Raw genomic sequence first — 10,336 nt, 5'->3', positions numbered from 1 at the left:
CATCAGTTATTTTAAAAATCAATACTCTGTTCTTGTGTTATTATATGATTTTTACAAGTAAGTGATAAGACTAAGATTAATAGGATTATAAAAAGAGCCTCAATATCTATTATCTTTAGTGTTTGTGAACTTGAGCAACTTTGTAATTCTTACTCATTAGAGAAGTTTAAGCACACAATGCAAAATTCCACTCACACTCTTTATAAGGATATTGTAATACATACATCAGGTAGAGTCAGACTTACATAGCTCCAAAAAATATTGATTAAAAAATTCATTCATGTTAATGCAGTCCACATTTAATCTGGCTTATACAGGATATTCTTCACATTTATTGTACATTTGCTGTATTGTATCAATTTGTATTTTTAAATGTTCTTTCTTTGATATATATGTCCTTTTTAAACCAAATATGCAATGCAAAACATATCTCAAATGTAACGAAAGTTTATTTTGATAATAAAGAGTATATCGTATGGTGTTGTATAAAGCTATATTATCGTATTATGTGTAGTTACAGCCCTGGTGCAAAAAAATTGGTGGTATATGGATATATTTATGGACTGAAAGGGGTAGGTCAATTTAAAAATTACGGGTGGTATCAGACCTCGGATGGTAACGGGTAGGGTGGTAAAATGCCGATTTCGCATTGACACCAAGTCCAGGTGTTAAAAGGCTGTGTTGTAGAAGACTGGGTGGCGAAGGTTGTATGTATTGTAGGGCCGAGACAAAAGGTCGGGTCGCAAAAAGGATAATGAGAGCATCAATGATGCAATAGCCCACTTGACAATAGCTGGCAATGTTTAAGTGCTGTTATGTATTGTTTTTGAGACCGGATTCTTGTTGGAGTTTATACAGAATAAAAGTTTATTTGAGAGTTGTTTTACAACATTGTGAGCTGTGTTCATATTTTATATGTCAAAGAGGGATTCCTAGTCATTTCTATACCGCTCGGAAATACGTCAAGTAGGAATTCATGACACCAACAATATTGTAGAAAAGAAACAATGAAAAAAAATAAAAATCAATAAACACCTAGAAGTACCCAAACAGAAGTATGGGGTTATACCATCACCAGCAACTGGAGATCTGTGTTTATGTACTGTGCTCCAGTTAGCATCAGTTAACTCTTGATCTTTTCTGAGATCATTATAGTAAAATAATAGATGTAGAAGAGATATATACATTATCTCAGTTGCAAACTGAAACTTAGTACTGATGTTGTCGTCTGAATTTTTCTTAGTCCATATTGAGTAAATAATATCTGCTTTGTCTTCAGAGATTCCAGTGTGCTTTTGAGCCTATGAGATATCGTCTGTTACTAATTTGTGATAGATAATTAGAGTTCCACAATGTTAAAAGATATGGACTTCTTGGTTTGTGCTGGATGGGTTTAAATCATTCTGTGACAGAAATGGTGTTTTTCCATTTCTTTATTTGTGTTTTTGTAAGCCAGTCATGGTTTATCCGGTGGAGAATGGTCTTGCCTATGATTTTTGATGGGTTTAAGAGTCTACAGTTGTAAAAAGTTTTCGTTATAGTTGTATAGTTTTCTTCATCAATGGTTTCTATTTGGTTCCAATTTCAAGCCTTGTAGCAATTGATTTAGTTGCATTGTTAATTTTGTGGGTGCTGCCTATTTTCTCTTCTTTTATGATATGACATAGTGATGTTTTCGTGTATGAGTTTATCACATTACAGCTAGTTACTTTTTAGAAGTTTGTTGTTTATCAGCAGTGTTGGATGAGTTCATTTGCTTTGCTGGTGATATTTATGATCTTTGAACGTGAGGAAAGTCTTTTTTACGTTTCCCATGATTTTGAAGTTGAGACTATAAGCTCTCCTAGCTTTTCTACCTACAGCTCCACTCTGTGTGAGCATTTCAGTCATTTGTAAGAAAGTCCGTGGGGGATATATATTTAAATTACTTATTTAAGTTACCCCCTTATTTTTCACAGACTGTTATTATAGGGCGTAGATGGTGAGAGCATGAGACAAAAGGGCTAGTGGAAAAAATAATAGTTATAAAAGTGTGTTTTACCGTTTCTCAAACATGCCCCATCGATGATCCTGATGTCGTCTAAAGCAATATCTCCTGTAGTACTACTTCCTACAATTCCTTCAAACATTATCTGAAAGGCACTCTTTGTTTCAACTGCCAGTTTTCCAAGTCGCCAAATGTTTCCTTGATCGTTACTATTTCCCCACGCAGGAGCACCAACGTTACCTTCTGTATTGACTATATACACATTCAATGTGTTCACTGTGTCACCGTACATGTGACTCATAAAGTCAAACCGGTATCCACAACACATTGTTTCATAATGTTAATGGTATATATTACCAAAAACATTTTTGTTTTGAAACTTTAAATTTTACATTACTTAATTAGCTTCTTAAAAATTGTATTACTGGTTATTGTAATTTCTCGTTTGAACTAAAGACAACACTTAAATACCTTACGGATTTACAATTTCAATTACATTATATTTTTAATTCCATTTTACTTTAAATACCTTCTTTTCTGACTACAATAATATTATTATTTTTCCATTTTTTACAGCACATAGCCAAAGGTTTTAAGGTCAATGAACCATGTCATTGAATAATGCAAGATTACTTATGTAAAGTTTAAATGGTTAGATAATAAATCCCCTTTCGAATGTTGTCTCTATACTATTCTTCTTTTAATAATAATAATAATAACAATATTAACAATAATAATAATAATAATAATAATAATAATGTAATAAAAGTTTAAACTTTTGATCACAACACAAGTTTCCTTTCCGTGAAATTTGTTTGTGTTGTGATCAAAAGTTTGAACTTTTATTACATTCGAACACCAACACAGATGAGCTATTTTTCGAATAATAATAATAATAATAATAATAATAATAGTAATAATAATAATAATAACATTTATAGCGCAAATAAACAAGGTCTCTATGTGCCCGACAATATTGTAGACAAGAAACTGTATTCCAGTCAGCATCATTTAAGTATTGATCTTTTTTGAGATCATTAGTAAAATAAATAATAGATGAAGAAGAGATATACATTATCTCAGTTGCTAACTGAAACTTAGAACTGGTGTTGACATTAATTTGTTAATATTCATTCTATTAGCCTACATTTATGCATAATATTTACAATCTTTTCAGAAACTGATCATGTTGTATACATTTTCAACCATGTTCTGCACATTAGGTTTATTATTATTATATTTAGCTCAATACGTAATGCACATTAATTATCGCTGTAAAAACTTACATATCTTGCAAGTTGGTCCAACAAAACCAGGCATACACTGGCAGTTCTCGATTCCCAAATCCGAGACACAGACTCCGCCGTTCAAGCAGTCAATATCGCAAGTTTCTTCAATTAGAAATTGAATATTAATTAGTGACATACTCTGTTCGTATTAAAATAACCTCATCGCTCATCACAATACTAATTGTATAAAATTATTATTGTTAATATGAAAATTGCATTTGTCTTTATATATACATTGATTATGTAAGAGATAGATTAAATTGTCGGTGCTTTTGAGCCAGCTTAATACTAAGACTTTCGAAAATTGATGTAGGAATATAATAGTAGTTACGCTATACGTATATGTTTAAATTATATGACGCATGATATGATGACTATTAAATACAGTTTAGAGATCAAGGAACATAATATAACGTACATACGTAGAAATAATATATATTTATATAGCATATACCTGATATACCATGCCTATACCAACTATAGAAGAAGTTACAACACTCAAACCATGAAGCAGACAAACGCTTAAAAGAGAACTCGCAAAATGATTTTTTGTTTTTGAGGGGATTTTTCATATTTCATTAGAAAATGAATCAATTTTATTATCTTTATTTTGGAATTTTTTATAAAGTTATAGGTAATTTACGAATTTGCCAATGACGTCATTGGCGAATAAAGTAACCCCAGATTGTATTGCCGCTGGCGGCGCTATACATTACTTGCTGTGTTTTGCTGTGTTTTGCTGTTACGTACTCTTCTTGTTTATCACTCAAGTCTCCTATGCCTAATCAGTATTATGAAAGTGTAGGCTTAGGTCTACAACTAGTATTGTATGAAATTATTAAAAATTCCTCTATGAGATTGTATAATAAATAATGAAGATACTGCAAGTTTAGAAACTGATTATTTATATAATTTTTTTTGTAACTAGGCCTAGGCCCTATTTTATTTTTATTTCTTTATCAAAAAAGAAGGTTGTGGCCCATTTTTGGGAATAAAGAAATTACGCTAGGCCTAAATTTAGTAATCACCGACTCCTTGACAACGCCCTGGATACATGAAACAGCAACGTCTACATCTCATCGGCGAAATATAAAAGTTAAAAAATAATTTTTAAGTCCATCATAATTAATAATATCATCTCGCCAAGGCCTAGCTTAGGCCCTAAAAAGGTAGGCTCCTTGAAAAAAAAAAAATCACAATGCCAAATTTGTGTATTGTGCCTGGATGTAAAAATCAAAATACTAGGCCTAGGCCTAATGTAAGTTATCACAGGCTACCTTTGGCAAACCAGAAACGGTTAAAATGGTTGAATGCAATGAAGTTAGAAAATCCAAAAGCTGTCAGAAAAGGTTCCAGAATTTGCTGCTCTCATTTTGATCAGAGTTCATTCAGTCGAGATGTCAGATCAGAAATTTTAGGATTAAAACAACGACGAAATAAGCTAAATGAGGATGCTGTTCCAACAATATTTAACCATAAAACTGCGACTGAAGTGAATGCCAGGCCATCCTCATCTACCCCCACGACATATCTAGGCCTAGGAAAGCCCGGGGCTAGCAGCAGCAGCAGACCTCAAAAAACAAAGGTAGGTAGGCCTAGGCCCTAAGATCTAGGTTGTTTTTTTTTTTATATTTTCTGTTGATCTCAAGTTTATTGAGAACAAAATGAAATTTTACTTAGCCTACCTCATTATGTCCAGTGTTGTATTAAATCCCGTAATAATATATTCCAGCATGGGTTCGTGCTCTTGTTGGCCTACCTAGTACCAAGGCAATATCCTAGTTCAAAAATACTCAATTTTTGACTAGGGGCCTAGTCGATCAATAAGACGATGAAAAACCTTCCTTTAGCCTAAATAGTTTTCTTAAGAAGAGGCGTAGATAATTGTTATTCCTGTTTTGTTTCGTCAGCATTAAATACTATAGGCCTAAAAAACAAGTTCGTCATGAAAAGCTCGCTTCCATAGGACGCTGACTGTTCTCCCCGAGTGCTAGCGTTTAAATGATATGCATGAAGTTGTTTGTCGCTTCTCCTGCGCGTTTCCAATAAAATTATATTACAAATTGATACAGACCGATTCAGCGTTTAATTTATTATTTTTGTACTGAATAAAAAATACCGTACGATAATAGTACAGTATTACGTACTGACTTACAATATTATAATTAAATGTTCATTTAAATTATTCTCAAAAAGTTTTCATAATATACTTTTTTTTCTTGATAAAAATTAATTTTCTAGAACTTGAAAATTAAATAATATAATGTCTGAATTTATGGACTTGCACACATGTTGGATTTCTTAAAATAATTGTAGTATGTGTATCTTAGGTCAGGTAGGACTGTTAGGCCAAAAAAATGTTGGTTTGCCCTCCTCATTGAAAAAAATAGGGATGGAAAAACCACAAAACACTTTTTTTTTTACAAATATATTAAATTGTTGTTTGATGCAAGATATTGCAATTCTAGCTTCTGTGGGTTATTTTTATTCCATCTGATGACGATCTTAAAAAAAAAATAATTAAAAAAAAACTTTTTCCACCCGCCTCTATCATTAAAAAGAAAAAAAGGGCAAACAATTTTTTTTGGCCTTATTTTAGTAAACTGCTTTACCTCATACTCTATACTACAGAAAGTAATATTACTGATATGGTATTATTAAAGTGCCTACCCGACCTAATAACTAGCAACCTAAGCATGCTTAAATATTTTCCTTTTAGATTCACCAGTGTATTGATGGAATAATTCACTTTCATTCTAATAAAAAAACCAATACTTATGTGTCAATTGCAACACAGACCGAGCCAATAAGTTCATCCCTGGATGATAGCCTACCAAGTGGTTTTCCATCAAATCCCCACCCAAAAATATCTAAGGGGTCACAATTCATCTTTTGGAAGTTTGTTTAGTGGCATCTCGTCTAATTATGATAATGATATATCATTTCATCCAAGTGATGCTGACACAGACAATGAAGAATCTGAAGATGAATTTATTGAAGAACATAATGTAAACTTTGTGAGCGAGATGAAGTATGTCGTGTTTAATAGTCAGTTAAAACAACTGTTTAACAAGTGTCTTGGTGATAATCAGTGTGCTGCACCTGTGGTTGAACTTGACTATCGCCACAAAGGTAGTTTGGTAATTGTAAATGGAACTTGCTTGCATAATCACCACTTTGAATGGAGGTCGCAGCCACTTTCTAACAAGATGGCTATTGGCAACCTGTTACTTGCAGCATCAATTTTATATTCAGGAAACACCTACACCACTGCTGCAGAATTTTTTGACACCTTCAAATTAAAATTTTTCAGTGAAAACGATTTTTATTATATACAACGAAAGTATTTACTTCCAGTTGTCAATTCCATGTGGAACAGCCAACAGCAACAGCTGCTATCAGGTATAATATAAATGCAATTTTGTAATATAATTAATAGGTGTTATGATGTTTACACTTTGCTTCAGGTCTACTTTATTACCTTTTAACCTCTTGTGCTAATTATAACATTATTCTTCCAGAATATGAAGGCAACACAGATCTGATTGTGGCAGGGGACGGACGGTCTGATAGTCCTGGCCATTCAGCAGCATTTGGCACATATTCGCTAATGGATACCAAAACAAATGCTGTATTAGCTACATCTGTTGTCAAGGTTACCGAAGTAAACAACTCGTACTCAATGGAAAAAGAGGGTTTGATACGATGCCTTAATCAGCTGGAAGTAAGATATATTTATGTAGATTATTTCAAATGCATTTCAATATGAATATGTTTACAGTATTCATAACCCTTTTAGTTTTTAAATTTTGTTTTAGGAAGCACATGTTACAGTAACAACACTAGCTACAGAGAGGCATCCTCAGATTTCGAAATTGATGAAGGATGAATATTCAACAATCTCCCATCAATATGATGTCTGGCACATGTCTAAGTCAATAAAGAAGAAACGTGCAGCAGCAGCCAAAAGAAGGGAGTGTGCCGAGCTACAACCATGGATAAAGTCTATTGGAAATCATTTTTGGTAGTGTTCTGACTCATGTAATGGAGATGCAATTGAACTTAAGGTAAACCTGTCTTTCCTTATAGTTTATATTGAAATCTACGTGTTTTATTGAAATTATAATAGGTTTTGAAACAAGAAAATACGACGAGTCATGTAAACTATATAACACTTATTTATTTTTATTTTTTTAATTTCGACCAGTCTTCTGGTCTTCGTTAGCTTACAAAACTAAATAACAAAATGTGATTGATACAAGTGACATTATTATGGTGTTATTTTTATTATAGTATTGTGAAAGTGCTGGGAGAATTATCAAGTCTATGTTACATTCAATTAATTACTCATGAATCTGTGATCATGGTGTATTAAACAAAATAATAGGTCTATATACAGTAAGTATTGATAGATAAATTTAGTACAAATTATTCAAATCTGTTAATCATTCAGGAACGCTGGTTGTCCATAGTACGTCACATTGTAGACAAGCATGAATGTAATGTGGCTACCAAGTACCATAAATGTGACCACCCTAAACTTACAGAGGATCGTAAAACAGCATGGCTTAAACCCGGGTCTGCTTCACATAAAGCAGTTCAGGGTATTGTCACAAATAAGCTACTCCTTCGAGACATGGAAAAGGTAATTTTTGAAATGTTACATTTTATTTTTTTGTTTTGTTATGGTTACCATTGCCATACAAGAAAAATTATCAATGACCCTAAGATGTCAAGTTGCCAAGTTATTATACATTCCTTGTTTTGACTTTCAGATCACAGAATTTTGTCACACCGGTGACTTGGAGGTATTTCACAACGTCCTTCTGAAATATGTTCCAAAAAGAATTGCTTTTCGTTACGAGGGTACAGTTGCCAGGACAGTTTTAGCAGCATTGGATAACAACACAAATGTAGGCCGCAAACAGGCAACCACTATTAGTGGCGAAAAAAGGTGGAAATTACAGCGGTCCAAAGCAAGCCATCAATTTGTAGTTAAAAAAATCAATGATCCAAAGGAATTTACATTTCGGACAGACCTGTTGAATGCTACTTTGGACATGCATAAAAGTGGTAAGTTGCAGTGGCCAAATAAGCCTCAATAAAAATGTAACATACAATTTCGAACATCTACTGTATGTGAATATGAACAGTTAGCTGAAAATGATTTTAATATTTATATAATTCTGATTTTATTACCCTCCAGGATCAGAAACAGAACAATCAGCAATCAAAATCCCAGTTTTGGCAAGAAACTCAATTGGAAGGGGCGAAAAACCATTCAAAACAGAAGCTATTGAAGGTCTTATTAGCAGACTTGGAAAAAATGAATAGATTAAAATTTATGTAAAGCGCCTATGTGATCTGTGATCAGGCGCTATATAGATATAGTTATTATTATTATTATTGTTATTATTATTATTAATAATAATATTATATTAATAATGCCATGGTTCGATTTTAAAAAGATATTGAAAAGGGATGTACAGTAGAACCCCTCATTTATGTACGGCACGGGCCCAGAGCCGTTCGTAAATGTGGGAATTCGTAAAATCGGGGTTGACCCAAATTCCTATGTATTTCCACTGGTACTATACTGGGACATTTTTACCTTCTTAAATACCTAGATTGTGGATTTTACTCCCAACACAACTTCCATAGATACGTGTTTATTATATATTGTTTATTATATATATTGATCATTCAATAAAACAATCAAGCACAATGTTAAATTTTAAAGCTGAAAACGATGTTTGAAAGAGAAGTAAAATTTTTTGCATGCACATGTGTGAAGCCATAAAAAACACTGACTTTGAAAAGGCCAGTTAGAGGGCCTCCTTCACGTGAGAATTACATATTACTGTATAGTATAGTATGGTGTGTTGTTGTATGCATGCTAATAACAGTTACAATTCGAGCAGATTTTTTTTTTAATCTTACAGATAAATTTTTATGACGTCATCACCTTTATTTTACGTTCATAAAATCTGGAATTTGTTAAATCGGGGTTCGTAAATGAGGGTTTCTAATGTACAATCTTCCTTGAGTAATTTAGACTCAGTTGGTAATCAATCACAAGATATCAAACAGACGAGTACAGTACTGTACTGAGAATGTTCTTTATAAGGGCCTAAAAAAACGCTGTAGATGTTTTTCTTACATATCTGTGCAAACTCTTAGGCATCGAATTATAACAAACATTTGTTCCTTAGGCGAGACTTTCTTTTTATACCTTGTTTAGAAAATACTGAATTCTATCGGATTTGATTTTGACCTGATACTTTGAAGGACATCTTTTTTTAAATCAGTTCACACTACTACTTAGACTGATATGGGACATCCAACAATTTACTAAAAAATGCTATCAAAATGTTAATATTTCCAAATATCAGTCTATGTAGCAAATTACAACTGTTCATCATCATTATTAAAGAAGATATAGCTATATAAAACCCATACGAGGTCAAATGAGTCATTCTGTAATGAAAAGGGGGAGGAGGGGGTTTGGTTATGGAAATTTAGGCTGAAAGTTTGGTTCTTTTCTTTCAACATAAAAAGGTATTTTTAGATTTTTTAAAAAGGAAAATACAAGGGGGTCACAGGAGCATAGTGGGGACAATCTTTAAAAAAATAATTTTGCAAAACAAGTTATAAACCCAGGTAACAATCCCACATGGGGCCCATATGCAAAATATCTGTGAAAAGTCTTTTGGGCTACCCCATATTTTTCCCTTATGGGATCCGTCTGGGCAATCACATATGGACGTTGCCCATGGTTTACCCATATGGAGCCCATATGCCAAATATATAGGCAAATATATATGGGAATGCCCATATTTAAAGTACATGGGCCCCATATGGTAAATACCTGGGCAGATAAATATGGAAATGCCCACATTTAATCCGCATGGGGCCCATGTGCCAAATATCTGGGAAAATACATATGGGCATGCCCATATTTATCTACATGGGGCCCACATGCCGAAGACCTGGGTAGTTGAATATGGGTATGCCCATATTAATTTCGTATTGGGCCCATGTGCCAAATATCTGGGAAAAA

The 10,336-nt window shown here is 33.1% G+C and overlaps 2 protein-coding genes across 2 annotated transcripts; both read left to right on the top strand.

Annotated features, from left to right (window-relative positions):
- Window positions 1–5,917: 5,917 nt before the first annotated feature.
- Window positions 5,918–7,304, top strand: LOC117125148. Its single transcript, XM_033271548.1, has 3 exons — window positions 5,918–6,678; window positions 6,798–7,000; window positions 7,095–7,304. The coding sequence occupies exons 1-3, from the start codon at window positions 6,099–6,101 to the stop codon at window positions 7,302–7,304; spliced, it is 993 nt and encodes a 330-aa protein (XP_033127439.1). The 5' UTR covers window positions 5,918–6,098.
- On the top strand, window positions 7,202–8,945 carry LOC117125086. Its single transcript, XM_033271470.1, has 4 exons — window positions 7,202–7,343; window positions 7,730–7,921; window positions 8,052–8,349; window positions 8,483–8,945. Exons 2-4 carry the CDS (start codon window positions 7,913–7,915, stop codon window positions 8,608–8,610), a joined length of 435 nt encoding a protein of 144 aa, XP_033127361.1. The 5' UTR covers window positions 7,202–7,343; window positions 7,730–7,912; the 3' UTR covers window positions 8,611–8,945.
- The last annotated feature ends 1,391 nt before the right edge of the window (window positions 8,946–10,336 follow it).

Source organism: Anneissia japonica, unplaced genomic scaffold (assembly GCF_011630105.1).
Source record: "Anneissia japonica isolate Jap-2015-1 unplaced genomic scaffold, ASM1163010v1 scaffold9_len2422644_cov172, whole genome shotgun sequence".
Taxonomy (NCBI): domain Eukaryota; kingdom Metazoa; phylum Echinodermata; class Crinoidea; order Comatulida; family Comatulidae; genus Anneissia; species Anneissia japonica.
Note: the sequence above shows the minus strand (reverse complement) of the source record. Positions and strands in the feature narration are given on the sequence as shown.

Excerpts from the sequence above, each read along its gene's own strand:
- LOC117125086 (XM_033271470.1), top strand. Across the intron at positions 8,350-8,482 it reads TTTGGACATGCATAAAAGTG|GATCAGAAACAGAACAATCA; the intron begins GTAAGTTGCAGT and ends ATTACCCTCCAG.
- LOC117125148 (XM_033271548.1), top strand. The coding sequence starts at position 6,099 with ATGATAGCCTACCAAGTGGTTTTCCATCAAATCCCCACCCAAAAATAT. Across the intron at positions 6,679-6,797 it reads ACAGCAACAGCTGCTATCAG|AATATGAAGGCAACACAGAT; the intron begins GTATAATATAAA and ends TTATTCTTCCAG. Across the intron at positions 7,001-7,094 it reads GATGCCTTAATCAGCTGGAA|GAAGCACATGTTACAGTAAC; the intron begins GTAAGATATATT and ends ATTTTGTTTTAG.